Raw genomic sequence first — 24,071 nt, 5'->3', positions numbered from 1 at the left:
GAACTGATCGACTATGAACCTGGTTGCGCTCAACTGAACGAGTGTTAAATATTTGTTAATTATCCAATGGAAGTCACAAAATCTACTTTATATTAGAAGATAAATGACGAGAAATAGTATCGGTCAGAAACAGATGCACATTTACCCCGCAATAATGTCTTTTTGACCAACCCCTGTATCATCATCTACAAATGTCACGTACATCGCGTTAATGGCTTTTGAATGTTTACCAACACTAAGTTAAATTTAAGAGCAAACATTTCGCTTGAGGGTCAAATCCGAAGCTGCGCAAAACTAAAGGAAAACAACCACAGACCCAACAAGACACTCGACAGATTTCTCAAGTGGTCTAATGTTATCATCTACGGCGATGACATGTTACCTCATCTGGAGGAATTTTTTGCCAAAATATTCAATGCTTGCCCCTTTGATCACTAACCTTCAGAGGGTAATTAACCAAGACTCTTTCCGGAGAACAAAGAAAACGGATGAAGCACGGCAGGGTAATGTTATTTCAAACGATAAGTTTTGATCGTGTTTATCAAAAGGAAGCTTGGATTCGATGAAGGATGACGGTGAGAAACTACAGGCGACTGGATAAGCAGAAGGATGATTCTATCAGGAAATGCTCGGGTAAAGCCATTAGGTAGCTTCCGAAGCACTCTGTTGTCGTTATCATCTGTAAATCGTCTGCAGAGCAGGTGAAAAAAAGTTCAGCATAAATCACGAAAAAGAGCAAAAAAAACACAGGAGTTCCAGCCCTTGAGATTCCGGATCGCAGATCTTCCTCCGTTTTTACGAGTAATGATTAAATAACTGAACAATTTGGAAAATTGTGCCTTACTTTTTCAACTTCGTTTGAATCGTCTTCCTCTCTCATTGCTCCCTGACGGGCTATCATTGTTCCTTCTTGTTTCTTTTTTTTTTTTCTTTCAATGAACATTGTACGGTGTTGTTCTTTCTCCAGGAGCCGGAGCGCGAAGTTTTAGCTTGCATGCATGTTTGTAGTTTCTGTGAGATGTTTTTGCGATTACGCTGACAACTTGGTAATCGCATCGCTTTTTTACCGAGAAAATAATCTCTGGTATTTGCCCTAATAAATCCGTATACGCAGAGTCGGTCCGATTATGCGTTCAGGAATGGCAGCTTAAGAAGATTTCGCGTTGACGAGGCTTTGTAATCTCAGTTGGACTCACAAACTCGTAGAATAATTTGGCAAAAGTCCCGGGGTCGATGAAATCGATTGGGTTATAGTAACAATAATGGTGAATTAACAACTTCCTAGGTATTAATTATTTCCCTGTCAAACGCACAGGGGGTGCAGGTCAGGTGAGTATTGATTGGACAAAATGAGTTTGATTTTGTTACAGGCAAGTGACCTTAGACAAAGGTACTGAACTGTAGTCGCTCACGAGGGTGGACGCAAACGGAAGCGTGATTGACATGATTGTCAGTGTTTTCGCATAACATTGGGACAAAAATTGAGTGTTCCATATCTTAATTCCCTGATTGAAGTCCTCAGACACACGATACCCACATCTCAATCCACACAAAATTGATGTGTTATGATTAACTTTGTGTTACCTTATAGGTACCGTCCCTACGATCCATCCCCTGAAGTTCTTAAGCGAAAGACTGACGCTGCTCTCGCTCTTTTGGGAAAGCTGAAACAATTAAAGGTGGAAGAATGGAAGCTTAAAGCTCGGGAGGCTAAAGCGTTATGGCAGGTATGAATAGCAATATTACTAGGATTATCCTCTTTTGCTCTAAGAAATCAGTACCTAAAAAGGAGCGCTATCTCACACAATATGGGTGACGACTTTTCCATGTTCTGAGCCCACGTTCGAAAGGGCGCGGCCTGCTGGTGATCATTGAAGAAACGAGAGGAAGATGATGTAGCGAGAAGGGACAAATGGCCGTTAACCAGTTTGATTGGTTTAAATATTCTATGTTCTTTTCGATGTCAAAAATGGTTAAAGTTTATATGTGATATAATCCCCCCCCCCCCCACCACTGAGGGGCTGACTGTGGGTCATCTGACTCATCTGACTCACCTATGTTGGTGTTGTCCTGTCCAAAGGCAAAGCATTTCCTTCAACACGTGTTCGGTTCGCCGTTTGATGTCAACTATTATGCCGGTGATTGGCTAATGGGACCAAACTACTTCTGCTGGCAGCCAATCTGCCGCGTGCCGTATGACCTGAATTCTTTTGCTTGGTACGTCAAGCCTCGCTCTTACAACGACGTACAACTTGTGATTGACATCATCATGAAACACAGGAACACGTTTGATCAGTACAGGTGGGTAAAGGAAATGGTTTTGTTGCCTGTGTACCAGACGCTTTGCGAGGATGTGAGTGTCACTTGCATGAGAAAGCTACGTGGGATTACCGCGTCATCGCAAGCGTTAATTCTCGCTCGCGCAAGATGGACTCGCACTAGCTGAGTAGTTTAAAAAATCCTTTAAGATCGAAGAGCCTGCTTGTTAAGTGTCATCGTTCCACTAAAAAACTTCTTCGAGGTTGACACAATTTCAGAAGTTTTGCAGAAAGTTTCACAGTTTAGTTTATATTCCCTTCATTTTCACCTGACAAAACTTTCACCATGTTATACGTTTCTTCCGGAGAAATAAGACACATGTTGAACTCTCAACCTTGGATAAGAGCCAACTGCCTTTTGAACGACGTAGCTATAATCTTGTAATCACTTCACTCTATGTCACGTGACTTGTATCCAATTTGACATCAACAGAAATAACATTGACATGGGAGTCAGAGCAGGTATGGTTCGCCCGGACGTTGATTGTAGAGCGGGTCTTGACGCTTTTAAAGAAAGTTATCCTGCAATAGCAAAGAAAAATGCCTCAACAGGTGTACTACACGAATGGTACGTCGAACAGTATCTCAAATCTCAGTACTTGGAAAAGTTGGACTTGAGAGTGGATGATTTGTGGAAAATTAATCACTCGGGTCAGAGTGTGCAGGAAGCTATTAAAGAGGCCTTGGTGAAAGGTTTTGGTGAACCGGTTCTCAACCTGATTCATTATCTTGAGTATGAACACAGCCGTCATTGCTTACCGACAAAAGTGGCCAGCGGACTTGCTAATTTGCCTGTCGATTACGTGTATACTGATGGTGTCCCGGATGTTAAGAATAAAACGACGAAAGTTCTGCCAGGTACTACGCTTGAATTGAATGGCACTAAAACTTACAGTATGATTTTATCATACTTCACAACAACTAATATTTCTTCAGATGAAATATACTGGAAGGGGAGAACACAACTTAAAACCCTCATGCCCCAGGTAAGTGTCTTCTCTTTTGTTGCAAGTAGCAAAACATTTGTGTATTTCAGACTCTTAATTTTCTTACACGAAGACGCAAAGTGGTTTTTCACGAAACTTGAGGTCCCCAGCAGTCAAACGACGTGTTCATTGATAATCGATGGTGGATATTTGGTTGTTGACGGTTGATCATTAGTTAGTAACGATTGATAGTTTATAGTTCACACTTGATAATGGAAAGTTGACAACTGATAATTGATAATTAGTTTTATTACACGACTCGGGCATTCAGACGGCCAATAACTAAAATCAACCGATCAAAATGCTCTATTGCCGGTCAACATTCTCTCAGTATTGGACCGGGCACTGTCCCGAATGGTCACGAATGATACCGCACTTGTGACCCTTTGAACTTCAGTCTTATAATAAATCTCTTATTAACCAAGCTTGCTCGGGATCGTACTGGAAGAATATCGGCCCTCGGTCTTTTTTGTACGGACCTCGCTGCGCTCAAGACCTCGGGCCGATATTCTCCCAGTACGGCCCTCGCGCTTGGTTAATAAGATATAAGTATTAATAAAAACTGTCACGATTGTCATCATTGTCATTTAACGGATTATATTTCTTTCGTATTGTTTTAGGTCTATAAAATAGCAAAACTTATGACTGGCAGGAATAAGAGATCCAAAGCAATCGAGAAATTTAAATTCCTTTTATCTAGCCGTGAACAGTGGCACAATTCCGCACCATTTCCGGCTAATGAAAGTGACGAGCATGCACACCAAGCTTGTCGTGATCCAGACTCTGCAAAGAAAAATTGTCCTCAGCGCTGGGCGGCCGTTGTGAAATGGGGCGAATACATCAATGAGATAATGAGTATGATAGCTCCCAAGGTTCAATCGATGTTTTACTTTAGTGGTCCCAAGACGACGGCGCCTAACTGCCCGATACAGATATGGCCGCATTACAACCCCTCTAACGGCGCTATGTATTTCCGGCCAAGCGACAGCAACTGTTCAGCGCCATGTCATTTTGGCCTACCGTTTTTCCTGAAGGAGTATGGTCCAAAGTTCCAGGAATGGTCTGTGATTGGCCATGAGTCAAGGCCTGGGCACCACACTCAAATGCAAGGTAAATAACGAACTTTTTTTCTTGGTATTCGGTTATTGCTTGGATTATCACTTCGTCTTTCAAGATACCGATTACTTAAGATTACTAGGGGATTAGTAGGGTACATGCTCGCCTTGAACCCTCATAGCTTCCCTCTGCCAAGTGATGAAGAGTAATATCTTGATAGGACAAAAAGTGCATGTCATCTTTTCGACATGGAAACTAATCGTTGGCAATCATGGTCTTGATCGACAGGCTTAGTGGAGCATTTCCGTGACAGATGTGGAGGTGTTCCACGGTGGCTGGACAAGCAAACGTCATATACAGCTTTTCAAGAGGGGTGGGCTTTGTATGCTGAGAATCCTCTTCTATCCCATGATGCTGGACTGTATGAAGAGAACTTTTTACAGCTGTATGGCATGATGAAATGGCAGGTATGTTGAAATTTCATGGAGCTGGGGGCTAAAAAGTGCGTGCAGGGGGTACCCCGGCCCCAGGCCCCCGGCTGCCGCAGATGTTCTGTCTCTCAATCGTGTTGAGAACAACACGTTCCTCTATTTATTTCATCAAACGAAGAGTTCTCAGTATTTTGATGTGAAATTTTTCTGGTTAGGTTTGGCGAGCTTTGAGACTTATGGTGGACACTGGACTTCATTACAGAGGAATGACCAGGTAAAAAATATTCCAGTTTATGGCTCCATTAGCTGTTAGGCAATTAAACTCCGTACTATTCAGTCTGAACTGGCCGGGTCATTTAAACTCTCTCCTTTTTTCGCTGCTTGTTGTAACAGTTTGTTTTCATAATAGGTCCGAAGCACTTAAATACTTTGAAGACTACACTTGGGATACCACAGACTTTGCTGTAAAGGAAGTAACTAGGTACCAGAGTGTTCCTGGTCAGGCTACAGCCTATATGTTAGGGAAACTGGCGCTAGTGGACATGCGCAAAATTGTCAAGGAGAAACTGGGCAAGTCGTTTAATTTGCGGGATTTTCATTATCATCTTCTTAGTCAAGGGTCTGCTCCACTTGGATACCTCTACAATCATATTTATAAATACATAGACTGCGAGGAAAAGAAAATAGAACCTGAGTATTGCGCTGACATTCTAAGAAATTCTGATGAACCTAACAATGAAGGACAAGTGCCAAAGAACGAAGTAGAACTTGAAGAAAAGTATCCACCAAGACCTCCCCACAGAAGCTATATGTAACAGGAACGCAAGCATTAGCTCACGGGCAGTTAAACACATTATTTATGTTACTGCGTATGCCCTAAGCCGACTGCCCATCAAGGTTTTGTTCAATGCTTCAGTCATGCGCATACAAAGCTTCACAGTAGCTTGGTTCTCAGACGGTGCAAGGTCAATCGTCCCAGCTCCCTCGACGAGACAGTAAACAAGGAACTGAGCGACCAACCTTTGATCGCCTGAGAGTTAGGTTTATTCAGCTCAAATTAAGGGCCTATGATAATACCTTGATACCTTAGAGAATGTAATGGCCACAGAGGATGAATATATTATTCCGCGTACCTACACTCCCTGTAATTTTTCACGGCTTACATGAAGACATTTTGTCGAGACATCTTGTTCTGACGTATACAACATCAATAAATTATAAAATAATCTATTATTTGATAGAAAAATCCGAGCCCCAGATGGGACTTGAACCCACGACCCACGACCATCTGGGGCTCGGATTTTTCTATTTCACTAAAAATTGTTTCATCTTTACATATTATTTGATAGCGCAGTTATATGGCGGAGCTCATTGGTTCGACTCCTACCAAGACGGTTTCTATATTTTTTTCTTCTCCTTTATTCGCCTGAATTGAATTTCGATTACATCTATTGATACCCACTCTTTCGAGGACCAAAAAAACATTTCGAGGACCAAAAAAAAGATCTTCGAGACTCAAAACGAGGCTATTAGCTCAATTTGTTTTGAAAGATGATCACGTGACGATCGCAGATGAATTCTTGACAACTCCAAGCTAATAATATTAACCTATATGATACGATCATTATTAGGACTTCAACTTCGTCAGTCGCATCTTTTGAGCTAAAGGTAAGAGAGGACAACGTTTATTTAAAGCTGAAAGGAAATTGCTACAATTGTCGAAGAATCCAATTTTGTAAGTGTCGTAATTGGTCTCTGCTAGTTTTGTAGAACCATGAGGTGCTTTGTTACAACATCTCTTATAAAAAGCGATGAGTTACGTACGATTGTCTCTTGATTACTCTGTAGTCAAAGAGAATTCCATCTTGAAGTTGATGCGTTACTTGACTTTTGTAACATTTCACCGAGAAACGATCGTGATAAACCTTGTTTGTTTTTTTACAAAATAAACAGATTTTTAACTTAAATTGGAAGCAGCGAAATTTAAGATTTCACTAAATACCGGAGTATATCTTGCCCTCCTCGTCAGATAGAGCGTTGTTAAAAATGAAATCATTTTATTGGAAATTTTGAGATGAAAAGACTAAATCAAGATTTTCACGTGAAATTGTTCCGCTTTCACAATCCACCAGTCGGCACCTGCTGGTCTCTCTGTTTTGGCGGGAAAAAGCATTCAACTATTGCTTAGGGCTAGGGTTAGTATTGCTCGTGCCACTAGAGAGTCGTCAACAGAAAAAAAAATCTTTTGAAGTGCTTTTTGTGGCAAGAAAGTGGACTTTAGATGCTTTCTTATTCGAAGGAATCGAAAGCAAGTGCTCCTTAAATCTTCAGCGAGTTGTTTAGAATTTACTCAGAAATCTCAGATCCTTTTCAATCGTTTTCGTTGCTAAGGACAATGGACCTGGTCATCCTACTGGTGTTGGTCAGCGGTATATCATGCAGAGAGCATGCCTCGGATCCAAAAGATGCCTACCTAGCTAAGAAGTTTAACATAGTGTCCAGTTCCAAAGACGAGGTATCTGTAGTTTGATTTCTAACATTTATATAAACATTCCATAGTATGTTATACTTTTTGCCTCATCTGTCCTGTCTGTATCCTGATAACAAAATAATTTGGATATATCAACAAAGTTGAAATGGTAAATTAGCCACCGCAATGATTACAAAAGCTGACGTTTCGAGCGTTAGCCCTTCGTCGGAGATAACAAAACCTACGTAGGCATGAAACCACAGGCCGCTCAATCGTTCGAATTTTAAATTTGCAGGAGATAACTGAGGATAAATAAGTAAAATGTGTCCTTAATTCTGCTCATTTTTCAAAACCCAAACACATTACGAGTGTTTGTGATTTTTTCCACCATCGTTTCGCTTCCGGTCCTTCCCCCTCCTCCCCTCATTTCGAAACCATTTTGGCGGGCTTTAAATTAGAAATATAAATATAGAGGCAAGACCGATACAACGTAGGTAAGTATATTTTAAGACGGAGCACTATATTTCGGCTGGCCAAACCAGCCTTCTTCAGGTACAGTGGGAATTAACAGAGAATTGCGGTGATGCTTCATAGATAGCTGTATGATGCATCATACAGCTATCTATGAAGCATCACCCCAATTCTCTGTTAATTCCCACTGCACCTGAAGAAGGCTGGTTTGGCCAGCCGAAATATAGTGCTCCGTCTTAGAATTTACTTATCTACGTTGTATCGGTCTTGCCTCTATATTTATATTTCATATTCGTTATTTTGGGCCGATCAGATCATCGCTGATCCAACGTACAAGAGTAGGAGTATCGTCCACGGTTGCCTGCTGAAAATTTCACTTTAAAATTAGAGTTAAATTGCCTATCTTATGTTTTGTTCTAGGACAACATGATGGTTTTTTTGAAGGGAAATGATGGATCAGATGGACAAAATGGCACACAGGTTTGTCATTTTGATCCCAGATTTTCACAGAAATAATAAAACAACGAAGAAGTTGGTCCTCGAGCCGTACATGGAATACTGATAAGTCTTGCAAGAGGGATATGTCGGCCGATTGAGAATTTCTAAGCGCCATGACTCATTTGTTTTGTCTGTGATATGATCATAGAGAAAGACACTATGCCTCAGACACCTGATGGACTTTACATCATAGGAAAATTAACGACAGCAATTTACTTTCAGGGTGATGTTGGCTCACAAGGACCCCGTGGGCCGCCGGGATTGCCTGTAAGTCTGATAGTCATGTCTTATTTACGCTGACGGCCTCGGTATCTTATTTGACAGTGATATTTGTCATTGATATCTCAAAGTGTTCAGCTGACAAAGAAACTTTTAAGTTGCTTCGTTGAAATAACCAAGACCACATTCAAACGTTCTAGGGTCTGAAAGGAACACCAGGAGTATGCACCATAGAACAGGTAACTAATAATGATGTCATTACTCACATCAGCATCAGAGGTATGAACTCACCTCACTGAGTGGTCAAATAACGTAAAATAACTGGTTTATCTTGAGAGGACAGGCAGTTTCAAAATGTAGTCAAGAACGTATGAAAAAAATATAAGTGAGAAAAAAAAAAGGTTAATAAGATCTATGCTGTAAAGACATTTTTCTATAGAGTGTCGCCAAACCAAACCAAAGTGGTAACATCAGTCGCTCAAAACAAAGCTCTCAACAGGGGGAAATTATCGCCAGGAGTTAATGAGTAACCAAAGTAAAACCAGAAAACTGTCCGAGGTGCATACATACTTTCCGAGGTGCATACATACTGTCTGAGGTGCGCCGGAGAAACGTGAGTGAAAAAGTCGTTATTGTTCTTGGCTCGAATCAGATTTGTTGAGAGAATGTTATCAGTTTTCTCGACCATTTACAAAGTGACACAACCAAAACCAATGCACTCAGGGAATACCCTTGGCACAGGCTCAACAAAAATTGTTCTAAATCATTCTAAACACGTCTGTGCACTACTTAGCAAAACCATACACATTTCATTCCTTTTTTTAGTGCGAATCAACTGAACTTAAAATTCTGATACAACGCTTGGCTGCGCTTGAAAAGTACGTCAAAGACAGAAAGAATAACACCGGAGGCCAGCCTTGTGTTAAACCCACACCACAACTCATACCTAGCGGGGTTACGATTTGCTCAACACCAGCTCCAACTACACCAACTACTCCACCCCTGAAACCAAATACACCTCCCACCCAGTCACCAAAGGTTTCTGCACCTTTCTCTGGTTCCCCTGGAGCACCTGTAAATGGTCCTGTCCAATTTCCAGCTACTGTTGCACCAGCTCCTTCGCCGGCCCAGAACGAGGCTCCTCCTCCTCCTCCTCCTCCTCCTCCTCCTCTTCCTCCTATTGTCATTCCAGCCGCGAGTCCTGTCCAGACCTTGTGGGCCAGTCCGGCTGCAGCACCCGCACCAGTACCAGTTGGGGTAACGGTTCAAAGCACAGTGGAGGCGCCTTCGACATTTCCTGGTGGTCAAGTTCAGATAGAGGTAGGAATGTAACGTGCTGACTTACTGTAAGAACACTCCTTCCTCTATATAAAGAATAGTTAAATCTTATAAAGGAAACCGTAACAAGCAAAGAAAGTGTGATAGATCATGACTGATGGTGAAACAGGTTTCTTATAAGCAGATTGATAACGACTCTCATTTATGATCTGTGATTTGTGATTTGGGTCACCTTTTCCTCGATCTAAGCTGTGACACAGATATCGGGGATACGTGATCCGTGATAGCAAATGAAATGTGAACAAGCACTTAAACCTGAGTGTGATATTTCTTGTATTCTTTCTACAGGGTATTGTTACCCCGCAGGTATCCGTACAAGGTTTTAACCAACCAGGAAATCCATTTAAGAAAAGCAGGTTTGTTAAAGCTTAAAGAGCCCCTGTTTGCCTAATGAACCTCTGGTATAGTTTCGTGCAAAATTTTGAGAAACTGCATAGAAGAGCGTCGGAAAAAAAATTATCGTTATGTTATTCCACGTAACTTTGCCTTATGTACGCCGTATGGTCTCGCCCTTTAACTGATACTCAGTCATACGCACATTACTGAATTAGAGTTCACGACCGACGGTTTTCTCTGCAATCAGTGCCAGCGCACGCATTCGTGGGCTATGCGATTTTGTCCCTCTCTAAACATCCACTCAGCCATAGTCTGAACTCATTTGTGCCCTAATGGACTCTTCTGGGATTTAACACTAAAATTAGTAACGGCTATGTTTTGCTTACTTCTTCTTCTTCTTCAACAGTATTGCAACGAAAGGTGCCCCTAAAGCTAAGCACGGCTCTAAGAAGTCCTCCCACCAACGCGTTCTCCATCACAGAACGCGGGCTCATAAAGCTTGAGTCACCATCTCGTGTCAAAGTAATGATTTTAATGGTTGACTTGTACTCAGTCTCTACTCCACTACCTTTACTGTCAAGTACCAGGAGAATATAATCACCCGTTCACACCAGCAAAATATGTCTAGTCAAACTGGATTTAACGGTAGGAAGATCAGGAAAAGAGTATTCAAAAAAAAAAAAAAATTTTCCATAGGATTCATGAAGTCACCAACTTGTTTTTCCAATGTCGACAAACATCCGTTTAAGCAGCTTCTGCGACGAAAACAAATTTAAGCGTGTTTACAAAAACAGCTTTAACATGTTTATGCTCTGGTGTGAATGGGGTTTAAGCTCGATAGTAATTGCCCAACGAATTGTTCTCCATCACAAGAGGGAAAAAAATACTTTTTAAGTTATAAGAATTCACTTCTTTACCTAATGGTAATTATTAAGTTGAAGGCTATTGAGAGCAAACAGTTATTGGAGAGAGTGCACTCGAGACATTTCTCCCTCAATGCCCAATTCAGTTAGTAACATCACCAAATGTAATTTAGTGAATTACATATTTGAAAGTGTTGAGTAATGCTGCTTGGCATCAAATTTAATTATCTTCTTGTCTTGAAAAAGTTACAATATGCAGAAAAGTAGAAAGATACAGGAAACAAAATTATAAAGGTTCCATTAAGTAAAATCAAATCAAATTTTCACATGTATTGTAAATATTAAATTAACGATGTGGCATGTGGTCGCCTTGTCTGCAAACGCTGCATGCAACATTGCGTGCAGGTTATGTCACCTGTGTGCAACTTTTCTCTAAAAAAAGGTTTTATGTTCCTTGACGATATTTTTGTTGCGACTTCCTCTTAAAAGGGAAACTAAGAAACAGGTAACAATGTTTACAAAGCGAGGAAGCTTTAACCGACTTGCTACCTACAAGATTAGAGTATTTTTGACGTGTTACGTCTTTTGTCGTCTACGTAATGTAGCTGCTTGGGTAACTCTGTTATTGGTTGTATGAGAAAGATGATTTCGGATTTCAAACAAATTAGCGATAAGTAGACATGAAATGAAATATGAAAACTGCGTGAGTTAATCGACGGGGGAATTGAAGTAGATAAATGTATATTTTGTACCACAGTCCTTCTGTCATCACTTTAAAAGAAAAAGACCTGGGGGATCGGTAATTAATTCCAATTTAGCTCCTCATCTCGAAGGAGAACCACTCTTTCCAATTTGTTCTTAAGTAGTCTTTGTGCTCTCTGATAGTGTGAAGCAGTTTATTCTTACAATAGAGCCTCCCAAATAAGAACTCAGTCAATTTGTAGGAACTTTCTGCTTTCTTGGGTTCTAACCCCAGGCCCCCCTTGTAAAGCATGTTTCAGTCAAATACTATCAGATAACTAGAACTCCCGGCCTATATCTCGAGCCGTTTATTTCCCTCGCTAGGAATCCACAATTGCCGCTGGGGATTTTGTTGGATCCACTTCTGGAATGGGGGCCTTGATGGGACCGCAGCCCGTGAGTGCTGAATATCACCAAAAAGTTCCCAAAACGTTCGTGAGAGTTCCCACCACATTACATGGAGGTGTTAACGAAAAAAGACGCAAACAGCTGATGCTCTTTATCTTTTGCGTGTCATTCTGGCTGAAAAACCAACTTTAGGACTTCAAATTGGTCATATTTCTAGACGAGTCTGCATGGCCAGAGGGGAACTGAACTGAATTCTTGCACCAGCTACATTTCAAGTCAATAGGAAGCTCAATTGTAAAGTAAAGCTTGCCAAATTTTCGGCTAATTTACCGCAGGCGGACCTTAAAGCGATTAAACCTTTTAAAGTGCATGTCTCTCAACCATATCCGTTCATATTCAGAGTACTTATCACTTCTTGTTGACCCGAGGGAAGCTGTTAAATACGATGTTTGGTAATTATATACCCGAGACAGTCACGTAATGTTAGCTGGTGTTACTCCGGGAAAAAAAAGCAGCATTCATTTCACTTTACCTCCAAGTTTTATGCTAGTCTTTAAGCGGGTGGAGATATTTAAGCTTGCGAAAACCCGTCAAAAACCACGCGGGTTCAAACTAAAAATAGGCATTTAGCAAGCGTGGATTAGTTTCAAAAGCAAACAATATAGAATGACTAATCCTGGTTTTAAAAAAAAAGGGAGAAAGAAAAAGACAAAAGAAAGAAGAAATTCGACACTTAAAACCCTAGCATAAACAATCGGCGAATTCTACTGAGAAATCGGTAAGATAAAGCTAGCGGTTGAAAAATGATACCCCAACTGAAGTTGGTACAGTCTCTCAGCAGATTGACACTGAAATTGATTTAAAATCGCTTTTTATAAAGTTCTAAAGAGTAAAAACTATCATTTTGGGTAGGATAATCGTTGCCTCACTAAAAACTGAATGTTTGGTTTCTACTTGTATTAGCATTTAGGAATAAAGTAATGTCCTCATTTTTATGCCGACAAACAAATGTCCATGTCAACTGTGTGCCCATAGACACCGTCCCAAGGTGTCCTCAAGAATATTTCATTTTTCCTTATCGCAACATCTACATCTCGTACTCTCAGCTTGTCAACCTGTCAACGAACTGTGGTTTTTTTTGCTAAGGTATCTACTCAAGCAAATCATAGCTCTAAACTATGGATCAGCTCTTAGTAAGTATAAGACAAAATTATATGTTTTTTTCCTTGATGGTTCTCAACCTAAGTGCGTTGTTTCTTCCTTTTTGATATCTACATCGTTAAAAGAGATAACAGCTGAACACTCAAATTAAAAAAAAAGGGTGAGAATTCCACCTAATGTATGTGAACAAATATCGTTTACCATGACAAGTGTTGAATGCTGGTAGCGTTGAGCCGGTTATATCAACGACACCACTGTCAAAAATTGGTTTGATCAATAAGAAATACCAGGTATTATCTGTTTTAAATCATTTAACCGCTTGAAATCTAACACCGCCAGCAAATCTAAAGGTGATCGATGTTAACTTTTAGAGGACTGATGAATCATGCATGTGCATCAAACGACTTTGGACTCTGGTTTAGTCGCGCGCTGCCGAATATCAAACTTGAACGTAACTTATTGGTTGTGAAAGCTCCTCCTTAATGGTATTAGTGGTGATAAAGATTTAGGGGAAGATTTCCCCAGTAGTCTTTCCCCGTCGAAAATCTACGTTTAATTCATCAAAAGGGATGGAATTTTCTGGACAGCTCTCGTCCCCCTATCTAAATCTTTAGACGCAAAATAAAAATTTACTTCTCACTGAGGTCTTTTCCGTTTGATCCAGCGGGGAGAAAAGGGGTGTTAAAAAGAAGGAATTTGATTACCGCTAGGGGTGTTTATTCAGTTGTTAAATTTGTGCTTTAAAGCTGTATTTGTTTTCTTGGTGAAGAGGGTGTTGTTGATCAGGTCTCAATATGTATTGCTAATAAATATTCAATATTAGGACACGAGGTAATTCATATTTACCCACGTTGAATGGATATGCAAAGTTAACCTGTCTGTGAGAAGCACAACGCAATTCTCTCATTCAGCTCTGGACTTTTTTTTCTTTTTAACTGCGGCGAATTGCCGAGCTGGTACTTTTCAGTGAAGTCTATAAAGGCTTAACAAAGAGTTCACTTTCAAGACGAAAGAGGTGCAGAAACTATTTCCGCTGCGTTTCATGTTTTTATTTTCCGCGATGCATGTGAACATTTTTCAAAATGCTATAGGAGCCCGCGGTGTAACTGCCGCTGATTACAGTTGCAAGTCGATGAAAGCGGTCAAGATCCCTCGAAAGGTAAGAAAGGTCCAAAGAAACCACATTTTTGGCCCCGACAGCATTCAGACATTATTTTTACAAGACTTTATTAGTCTAAGTGCTAATCTCATTTGAAACTGTCCGGACTAGCTTAATACACGCTGTTTCCGTCGTGTTAGCAAGTGTAATGACGTCTTTTGCAAACCGCCTTTTCTAGTCTCAGTTGTTTTATCTTGCGACACGAAAATGCTGAAACAGATCGTCAAAAAACAGCGTAACTGCGACACCACTTAATCAACTGTTTACAGTTTGATAGCTATTTAAATGTTTTAAAGAAACCCTCTTGATTTATGGACAGTGTCAAAGTTATCCTTCAATTCGAAATGCCTGCAAGGCGAGATTCGAGCAGTTTGGTCACGCTCTTGGCATTGAACTGAAATGAGTCGTGGCGGCTTGTTGTTGTGTTTTTCCGGTTTTCTATTGGCATGTCATTCATTCATTGAAAACTAGGGGAAGTAAGACGAAATTCAAAGTCGTCGCAGTTTAAAACAATCGAATTGTCTCTGAGAAGGGAATTACACTACATTCAATGGGTGATAAAGACTAATGAGAGAACATACTTGCTCGATACGTGTACTTGCTTGTCGCGAGCTGCGAATTTTCTCTTAATGTCTACGAAGTGCCTTGTTTTGAAGACATAAAGCGTGAATCAGGCCGCTATTCGTTCCTTACCGCGTGTGCTAACAGGATTCCAAGGTGATTTAGCCGAAATATTCTCATCCCTCTCGGACTTCCGTACCCAAATTTGCGTACCGTATTTGTGCTGTGTTCACCGTCCGTAGTCAGTAGCCATGCAGGATTGAAATTAAATGCTTCTACAATTCTCTAGCCTATTTCTTCGCCATGGCGTTTTCTGTGTCCAAGTGATTCAAGCAAAGATTTGGCATAGTGTTCCAGCTTAGAAACTCCGCATATATCACCTTCAAACAATAGCCTGTCCTTGCTAGAAAAATCTGGCAAGGAAAGAACTTCGGCTAATTATGAAACTTGAAACTGTGTGGTTTGAATACTTTCGTACTTTGTGTGGTTAAAGACAAGCCACAGTTATGAGAGGGAAAGGTAAAAAAGCCCGCACGAACAACCATACAGAGTTAGACGTAAAACACTTTTTTTCTTTCGAAATACAATAAAAGAATTCTCTCCTTTCTTATGCTCATTAAGCCATTACATAAAAAAAATTCGAAGCCACCGAAATGATGTTTAAAGTTTCAAAATGTAACGTGTCAAGTATTAAAACTCGACACCTATTAGATTGTTTGTATAAGAAGTCTTGACCGCCAATTCAAAGAGATTTCAAATATTACTCTAATAAATCCGTCTCTCTTGGAGACTAATAACTTTTAGTCGTATTGCACACGTTTTTCAATCAACAACAGCTTCTATTTTTAGCCTCAGAAAAATTCTCTCTTTTGACAAAAGTTCCCATGTAAAATTGAATTCCCCATCCTGGGTATCTTTGTTAAGCTTTTTAACTGCCACTTCGCACCACACGCGATCGATTTTCTCATAATTTGCTCACGATTAGGCGCTTGTTGTTTGATTGTATAATCTATTACGAAGTGACAACAAGTGTTAAGCAAACAATATCAAAGGTCCGGTTGTTGTAGCATGTACACACAGTCATTCAACGAACTGATACATGATACTTCGATCTTCAACCTTACAACCCTTGTTCGTTTGTTTCTTCGGGAATAAACATTGTATGATTCGCACGTGAAATATAGCGTGCTTTGTCGCGAACTTTTTCATGCGAGTGTTTCGGTAGAGGAGTGTCTCATTGAAACTAAGAGGTTACTCTTTAGCATATAAATCCAGTGTAAGTCGATACTTTAAAGCCTTTCCGGTGGCCTTCCGATCGATCAGTGCAGCTAACCATTTGTCAGTCTGATGTTTCGTACGTACAAATTAGATCGAGCATATCACTCTCCGCGTATAAACAATGTATCAAAATTTTAAATGCTTGTAGGAAAACATGGTAACTATTCCGAACCGCAGAAATAATGCTTGGAGTTAGTCACTGAAGCATTAATCAGAGAATTATCATACATCATCACGCTAAAAGAAAATTCTGACTCAATTTTTAGGGCAAAGGGTCCTGGTGATTGATAAAGGCTTGTGCAACTCAAGGTTTTTCCTATACACGAGGGAGCGTGACGAGAGAGAAAGCTTTATCGCGTTTTTTGTATTTACTTCATTTTCAGTACCTTTTTTCCCCATCAAGTAACTTAAAGAAAGGAGGCGAGAAAAAAAATTTATTTCAAAATCGGAAGGAAACCAACTTTGTACAAATAATTGGTACCTCTTAAAATCTTGGAACACAAAACATTTTTGAATTCTCTTTATACCAGCGTTATTCGTAGAAGCCAAAACATTTTAAACATTGTCTACGTGTCGGAGAAATATGCAAATAGCTCTAAAAAGAACGAAGAAAAGGCAAGTTTTAACAAAAAACATTTTTTGTTCTTTTGGTTTTGTTCACGAAAATGTCTTCATCAACGCCTTATTGTTTTCTCTAATTCAGAATGATCTAAAATATGTCCGCGAAGTTGTATAAGGTTTCGTGACTACTACCCAAACCATGGAGCCAAACTGAAAAGAAATCATTAGCATATAGATTATTTAAACGAAAGTTGCCGCTATGTAATTTTCTTAAGCTCTTAAGAAACAAAGAACTCCGTATTTCTGGCGACTTAAGCAGAAAAATGTTAGGGAACTTGAGTTCGATGGAAAATTGAGTGTAGACATGTTAGAGCAGCATGGGGTTTATGCCCTTAAATAAATAACATGATCTTGGAGTCCCACGACAAAAGCTTACATCTGCAGGGTTCTTTCAAGGAGAATTATAATTTGAATAACACGCAAGAACTTCGTCAAAGGTATTATCTTCTTGGTGAAGCGTTGCAAGTGCCCTTTATTAAGACTTTATTGAGCTTTCTTGCGCCGCGCACGAACTTGTTGATTTAAAGTTTGCTCCTAATGTTTGCTGAGAATTCACGTTAAGTACTTGTTGGCAAACATTGGCTTCGCTGTCGTGTAACTCAATCTCAAATATTGGCGATGTTCTGTTCAATATTGATCTGTTTGCGTTCAAAATATCCGGTTTATCCTATGGGGTTAATTATATCGAGCAATTTTCTCGCCTTTCCAAATTCTAAGCACTTGTAAACAAGACACAATTACTGTGAGATCTTGCCGGAGCTGGATACACGCGCTTGGAAAGAAGCTCTCATACGACGAAAATTCGGCATTTTCAAGGGTCAGGTTCGAAACCTCAGGAGATGTGTTTGCCTTTGCCACAAACAGGATAACATCACAAGGAGCTAACGATTTTTTTTACTTGAAGGATTTCACCAGGCCGAGAGTTTCCTTGCATCGAGTGCAAAAGTCATTAAGACAACTCGCTGACATAATGAAATAAAAGAAGCCATTTATTGAATAATTAATCAAATCTGTTCAAAATTTTACGCTGTAAGTTGGAAACTCACCCCTCAGAAAACTAGCCATGTTTAGCTTCACATCTACTTTATGTTTGCAAGCACTTAAAAATAAAGATTATATTAAGATAAATGACCTCGCAGAAAGCTTTCACATGGCGCGTCGCCGAGCTCAAGCATTAGGACAAGTGCGTTACGGTCTACCAACTAACTTCTCATCACTCCAGAAAAGCCGATCATTTTAACTGATGTAAACATATGGCCTGTTCCTCGAGTGGGCGTTCTTTTGGGGGGCCTTTGCAATTTTCTTTGACCCAGAATTAAAAGTCTCAGAAGTTCATTTTATCTTGTTATGGTACGCATGTGAACATCAAAGGGAACCGACATCTAATCTGGTATAATTTAGAGCACAAACCGTACCCTGCTCTAAGTCACGATTCAGGAAGCATTTGTCACTTTTCATTTGCCAAACTAATCACGCGTAGCAGAGCGAGTTGTTCATCACCCGCGCTGTCGTTTTACTTCACGTGAAAATCGCCGCATCCTGACATTGTCTACCTTCCCGGACATGGTTTGGTAGAAACGGGGTGCGCAAGTAGTTCGGTTAAGCATTTGACGGCTCTCTCTCACGCCCACTGCATGGCAAACAAAGAGAGCAAACATACAAAAGGATCAGTGAAAATTGTGACAAGACTCCGCCTGCCTGTTTATATACCATAGATTATTGGGTGTTGGATAGCATTATTATACGATTTGCTTTCTTAATCTTCCAATCGCCAACAAGGTGAAGTGTACACAAGTACTATAAAGCATCGGGGGGCCTCAATTGATTTGCAAATAATTGGAAACTTTAATACGACAGAAAATAATTAAAATCTGTCTGGCTTGCCACTCAAGCCCTTGTCAATTCCCAGAAGCATCTTTTGAAAAGTGATCGGTGCGACCTGATGAATCACAAAGCTTCGCCGCTGCACGAAATTTAAACCGTATTTGAAGTGCGTTCGTGAAGTAGATTTCCCTCAGGCGATAATTGGCGCAAAATCGAACACTTTGGCCGCTGTGGAGTGGAGTGAGTCTGCGGAAAGAACAGCCTACCGTGACTGACTAACGTTTTGTGCCACCGACTGGTAGAGCCCGGGGTTATAAAACATTTAGCACCGACCGTGAATTAAGCTCAATTATGACGTCCCAGTTGGGCCCTATAGGTACGAACAGTACAACGCAAGCAGCGCCTAGACAAGCAGGTAGTAAGAGAAAACGCTCGCAAACTCGTGACCTGTCGCCACCATTGACTCCTCTATCTCCTTCCTCATCTCATTCAAAGAGAACAGAGAACTCTACATCCGCCTTTGAACTGATCGATTCCGAGGTAAGGATATAAGCTGTATATTCTATAAACTAAGTCAAGTGGTACGCCGATCGCTGTTTGCACTTGTCAAAATACACTTGATCCGTTCAGTAGAGCCCGTAAAGAGCTGTTCGATCATTTCACAGACTCACTAACCGGCGTCTCTTCGAGTCATCTTATGGCGGTGAGAACATTTCCCAACAGCTTTGAAATCTTCCCTCAATTGCGAACCGATGTCGTAAGTGCGCCTAGCTAGTGAGGGTCACATCAGTAGCACTAATACATCGCCTGCTATTTTCATACGACAATAGAATTATTAACTCCATATGTGTTTCTTGTTTTGCTAGGATCGAGTCCTTGGACTCCATGGTGTAAGCACAGTTAGTGGAACAGGAGTTGTTTCTTCGCCATCTGCCAATGTGACTAGTGCTGGTTTAGGGTCTTCGTGTGCTCCTCGTCTTTCACACACTCCACCTCACGACTTTGTTCTCTCCTCGCCGATGCAGCCACAAACGCACCAATATTATGCCCCGCAATACAACCCTTTGCATTATCAACAACAACAGCAGCCAAGGTTCGACTTCACACACCCTCTCGAACCTTTTCAAGCAGCTCATTCATCACAATTCGGTAATGGTCCCGCAGGATTTCACCCGGTATCAGCAGGAGGAGCGCATCAACCCATGGCTGGTCCAACACATCCTCAACCTTCACAGCATCAAGGAAGGCATTCTCTCCGAGCCCGCTCTGAGGTGGAAGCTTTACAACAAGTGCACATGAACCAATTTGCTGGAGCGGCCATGGAACACGCGAGAAGGAGTAGAGAAGAACTTTACTCAGTTAGGCGGCCTGATGTCTTTGACATAATAGGGCCGGGTAACATTCAAGAATCTCAGGTAAAGTACAATGTCATCTTTTCCTTCGTAGCCACACGCCGCTTATTTTACCTCCAGTTCTGTGACTCAAAAATATCTACTTTGCGTCAACTGCGCTCCTTGTTTCCTCTCCGCCATTTGCACACTTTGCGACGCAACACGGGAACGACATGCGACGGCGAAAAATCGCAAACAACGTTTTACGCAAAATATGAGTCGTAGCGTTTTCCTTAATCACAGAACTGTAACATTTGTGCGACAGATAGAGAGCATTTTGATTTACCGCCGAGTACAAGTACCGCATGTACACATATGCGATCAAAAATGTCAGTTAGGTGGTGAATGATGTTTCACAGTCAGCGCGTGTAAGCAAACTACATCGGAGATACGACAATCTTAAGGTCATGAACAAGTGACAATTTTGAGTCCCCCGGTCAATATTATCTTTTAAAGCCTGTAGCGTTATTCCTGACGCGGTTTTAGCCGACACTCAACGCAAATTTCCTCTATATTTTCCTATCTACACATAACTGAGGCTATATTTGTCAGCCCTTCGACAGCCTTATCACATTTTGGGGTTTCCTTCGAAGCTTATTCGTTATGTTATGAGATGAAAAGTCATGCAGTGTTAGTTTGTTTTTTATGAGTTTACTGGAGTCGTGTAAAAGTTTGATAACTAAGAAATTTGCTCCCCACAACTTGGAACAATGTGCGTGTTTTTGTGAAACAGTTGCGGTGATCAATAACACGAGAGCCGGACTGCATAAGTCACGACAACAACATCACACAAAGAACTCTCTAAAGCGTGGAAACAAAACCGATTGAACAGCCTGCAATCCTGTGGTTTGAATACAAATAGTTTTCTTGACTTTTGTTCGCTCCAAACAGTTTCCTCGGCGATTTTGTTGATGTTAATGAATGAAGTTTCTGGGGGCTATTTTCATAGGAAACAAAGCTTTCAAAATGCTAACTACTCGCTCACCAACCCCTGACAAACGATTTGCTTCACTTAATGTTCTCCAGGTGATAGGTCTTCCAGCTGAATATTACTCGTGGAGAGAAAAAAAGAAATAAGTATCCTCTAACAAAAGATTTTATGCGTGGCTTGCTCGACACTGTAGGATCAAAATTAAAGAAAGTATTTTAAAGAAAAAACATTTAAACGAAGCCTAAATTTTCCATCTTGGAGTCGTAAAGTACCCCATGCGGGGAGGAGACGTAAATAAATTCGAAATACTCGGTTATCAGCGAGCTTTTACAACGGAAAAATTTAAACACGGGAAAGCGAGGTGAATATCACTTTTCTATCAAAGATTCTTTTCAAGAAGAACATGGAGAGTGATCAGTACACGAGCGAAAAAGCAACGAACACGAAGGATACACCACCGTAGTAAATGATTTACTTTTTTAGTTTCTAACCGCAAAGAACTATTATATGATCAACGTGTGATGAAGAAAGGTGTTTTGTGTTAAAAACGGTAAAAATATATATCACGGTAGAAATCCTTTTGACTATATTTGAGCAAATCTTTTTGTCTTTCTCAACAGCCTTCTCAGTTTGCATCCATGGCGCGCGTAGCGCAATCAGTAAGTTTCTGTATCGTGGTTCATGGCTCAGTTATGTTTAGACGAACTTAACTCTGGGCTCGCAGTGGGGAGCAATTAATCAAACAACCACGGTACTGCTCACCCCGTGAAAAACTCCATTCAAAATATCCGATAGACCGATCGTTTGACACCTTCGTATTCTATCACCAGGCAAATTTAAGCGCTTAAAGAATTCCTTCTCAATGATCAATGCGCCAGCTGATGTTTACACTCGTACGGCTGTGTTTAGCAGTTTTTTCTATTCGTGTTTCGTTTAATGACATAAATCTTGACCCTAAAGTACTTCACAGCCACTTCTAAAAGTGTGAAATACCACTGTGTTTCCTAATCTCATTTACTTAGTTTGCGTAAAGCTTTAAAAGTGATTTTGAAGCACGCGAACAAAGCTTTCTATTGATCACCAACGAAGAGCGTTGCGAATATTCCTTCGTGATAATTACGAAACAGAAATTGCAAGTCTCAGGCATCCGGCCAAGTCGCGCTCGAGAAATTACAATAAAAGGGCGGAAAGCATTAAATAGATCTGTGGCTTTCAAATAAGAACGAAGCGATTAGCGAACCCATTTTCAAGCTCAATAACACATTTCTTCTTCAGGCAAAAATGTTTCCTTTTGATCTCCTTGGCGCGCTTTTGTGCGATACTCAAATTTAGAAAGTTGAAATATTAACACAGGGCGAATGGTCTTTCGAATAACAATTGCGCAGAAAGGAAAGTGAAGTATTACACAAACTAGAAAAGTTTTTCTAAATATGAGGTGTGTTCTAAGAATATAAATTTTAAAACTACCTGAATGTATTCTTTGTAATTAGATAAAGAATTAAGATATGTTCTGCACAAGACCCTCAAATACAAGCATTATTAAGATTTGATTCCTTGATCCAACAGAACCATCGATCCTCGGCTCTGAGCAGTAAGAACGGTGAGCTTCCACATGGACATCACAATTCTCGAGAAAGTAAGCTCAATTTCACTTTGCCACTCCCTATAGTTTTAACATTAGCGAGGCTTTTATTTGTGGTGCTAATGTTTAAGAAAATAATTGATGTAAAACAAAAATCCTGAGTGCTCGTGTGAGTCTTCGATACACCTAAGTTGCCTCAGTTATTGTGCAACAGGGAAAAATATTGTAACATTAAATTTTAGCAACGCAGCGAACAAATCTACATCAGTTAATTCAAACGAATAACTTTGTTCGATGAAATTAATATTTAAATCTTAATATTCTTATTTGTGACAACAAAGGACATAAGAAATCTAAGTCATGGAGTTTTCTCTACTCTTGGAAAAAAAGCTTCAACTCTTTTCTAAGTTTTTCAAGATTGCGGTAAAAATTGAATAATCTTTCTTGATTTCAAATCCTTAAAAAGCTCTCTGTGAATTCTTAGTAGATAAGCTCAGAGGAAACGGAAAATGTTTATCAGCAGACTTTGCGTAGGACATTCGCTTTATGTTAGTGATTAAAGAAAGATTTTATACCAAACAAAAACACCATCAATCTTTCCTATCGTTCGCTCCTCGTCAAAAATATTTCTACATCCATAGAAGTTTTCATTTCACTTTTAAAGCGAAACTTCTTTTCTTTACTATAGCACCATGACAGGTTTTTATAGGTACACCTTGAAATTCAAGTCGTTAAAACCATTTTTTAAAATAAAATAATGTGGTAAAATTATTTATCTTTTCAATCATTAGTGTAGAGACAATATTTAGCTTTGGTCATCGATCTTCCGTTGACGAGAAATACAACATAAAATATTGAAAGTACGGATTTACCCACACTACTAAGGCAATCGGTGAATCAAAAATTAGATTTACAATTGCGACATCGTAGGGAACTTTAAGCCGCTATGATGAAACAGTATTATCTATTTAATAACGTAAGGGAAAGCCTCTCCTTGAAATTTTGTTCTTTGTCATTGCTATTAAAAGGTGAAATAATATAAACGATTTATTTTGGTACAAAATTCAAGGTTTGAACTTACGCAAGACAGATTTTCCTGAGGCGTACAAAAGTAATTTAAAAGTTTGCTTCGTCTCTTGAAATCTTAATTGGCCTATTTTGTGTTTACTGTTCTCAAATAATTATTTCTTGGGCGTTAAATTCGTCTCTAATATTGGAGTGTTTTCCGTAGACTTTCTGACAAAATTTAGACTTGATAGCAACCGTTTGTTGAAATTTTTATTCAAATTTTTTCTTGTATGTCTTATCTCATTGTTTCATCGACGAGACTCACAATTTTCTCTTGAAATACACGCTGTGTTTAAATGTTTAAGCACGGGTCACCTTGAACCTTCCAGTGACATTCTAGTGATGAGTTTTTTTCTCTACGAAATAACATATTTTAAGTAAGTGAGCAATCAGTCTGTGGTCGCTGTGGGCTTAAAATTT

At 40.0% G+C, this 24,071-nt stretch overlaps 3 protein-coding genes and 1 long non-coding RNA gene across 9 annotated transcripts in view; 3 read left to right on the top strand and 1 right to left on the bottom strand.

Moving 5' to 3' along the window:
* LOC111339656 (uncharacterized) overlaps nt 1-1,327 on the bottom strand; it is a 2,249-nt gene extending 922 nt beyond the window's left edge. The window contains exons 1-2 of one of the 2 annotated variants that reach the window (XR_015994585.1): nt 845-1,327; nt 440-690 (exon numbers count right to left, since the gene is read on the bottom strand). This is a non-coding gene — a long non-coding RNA (uncharacterized LOC111339656). The remainder of the gene's footprint in view (nt 1-439; nt 691-844) is intronic. The other variant, XR_002695682.2, reaches the window with a different exon arrangement.
* LOC111339638 (uncharacterized) overlaps nt 1-6,019 on the top strand; it is a 6,672-nt gene extending 653 nt beyond the window's left edge. The window contains exons 1-8 of one of the 2 annotated variants that reach the window (XM_022946340.2): nt 497-633; nt 1,592-1,727; nt 2,081-2,301; nt 2,752-3,304; nt 3,925-4,414; nt 4,649-4,827; nt 5,007-5,065; nt 5,201-6,019. In XM_022946340.2, coding sequence (XP_022802075.1) covers nt 626-633; nt 1,592-1,727; nt 2,081-2,301; nt 2,752-3,304; nt 3,925-4,414; nt 4,649-4,827; nt 5,007-5,065; nt 5,201-5,606 — 2,052 coding nt within the window. In that variant the 5' untranslated portion in view covers nt 497-625 and the 3' untranslated portion in view covers nt 5,607-6,019. Of the gene's footprint in view, nt 1-496; nt 634-1,591; nt 1,728-2,080; nt 2,302-2,751; nt 3,305-3,924; nt 4,415-4,648; nt 4,828-5,006; nt 5,066-5,200 lie in introns of those variants that run through there. The other variant, XM_022946339.2, reaches the window with a different exon arrangement.
* Nucleotides 6,020-6,329: 310 nt separating this feature from the next.
* On the top strand, nt 6,330-13,172 carry LOC111339650 (uncharacterized). 2 transcript variants are annotated; one of them, XM_022946355.2, is made up of 9 exons: nt 6,330-6,459; nt 7,183-7,306; nt 8,153-8,212; nt 8,453-8,497; nt 8,650-8,688; nt 9,275-9,769; nt 10,076-10,143; nt 10,530-10,645; nt 12,052-13,172. In XM_022946355.2, exons 2-8 carry the CDS (start codon nt 7,187-7,189, stop codon nt 10,624-10,626), a joined length of 924 nt encoding a protein of 307 aa, XP_022802090.2. In that variant the 5' UTR covers nt 6,330-6,459; nt 7,183-7,186; the 3' UTR covers nt 10,627-10,645; nt 12,052-13,172. The 2 variants fall into 2 exon arrangements, with proteins under 2 accessions (XP_022802090.2, XP_022802089.2); XM_022946354.2 differs by lacking the exon at nt 12,052-13,172 and having other exon boundaries at nt 10,530-11,737.
* A 1,070-nt stretch (nt 13,173-14,242) lies between these two features.
* Nucleotides 14,243-24,071, top strand: part of LOC111339642 (uncharacterized) — an 18,294-nt gene continuing 8,465 nt past the window's right edge. Inside the window, exons 1-3 of one of the 3 annotated variants that reach the window (XM_022946345.2) lie at nt 14,243-14,395; nt 19,546-20,094; nt 22,568-22,637. In XM_022946345.2, the coding sequence (XP_022802080.2) occupies nt 14,279-14,395; nt 19,546-20,094; nt 22,568-22,637 (736 nt within the window). In that variant the 5' untranslated portion in view covers nt 14,243-14,278. Of the gene's footprint in view, nt 14,396-17,804; nt 19,220-19,361; nt 19,383-19,545; nt 20,095-22,567; nt 22,638-24,071 lie in introns of those variants that run through there. The other 2 variants (XM_022946344.2, XM_088742982.1) reach the window with 2 other exon arrangements.

This window comes from Stylophora pistillata, chromosome 13, assembly GCF_964205215.1.
Source record: "Stylophora pistillata chromosome 13, jaStyPist1.2, whole genome shotgun sequence".
NCBI lineage: Eukaryota > Metazoa > Cnidaria > Anthozoa > Scleractinia > Pocilloporidae > Stylophora > Stylophora pistillata.
Note: the sequence above shows the minus strand (reverse complement) of the source record. Positions and strands in the feature narration are given on the sequence as shown.

Excerpts from the sequence above, each read along its gene's own strand:
- LOC111339650 (XM_022946355.2), top strand. The coding sequence starts at position 7,187 with ATGGACCTGGTCATCCTACTGGTGTTGGTCAGCGGTATATCATGCAGA. Across the intron at positions 7,307-8,152 it reads TGTCCAGTTCCAAAGACGAG|GACAACATGATGGTTTTTTT; the intron begins GTATCTGTAGTT and ends GTTTTGTTCTAG. Across the intron at positions 10,144-10,529 it reads AATCCATTTAAGAAAAGCAG|TATTGCAACGAAAGGTGCCC; the intron begins GTTTGTTAAAGC and ends CTTCTTCAACAG.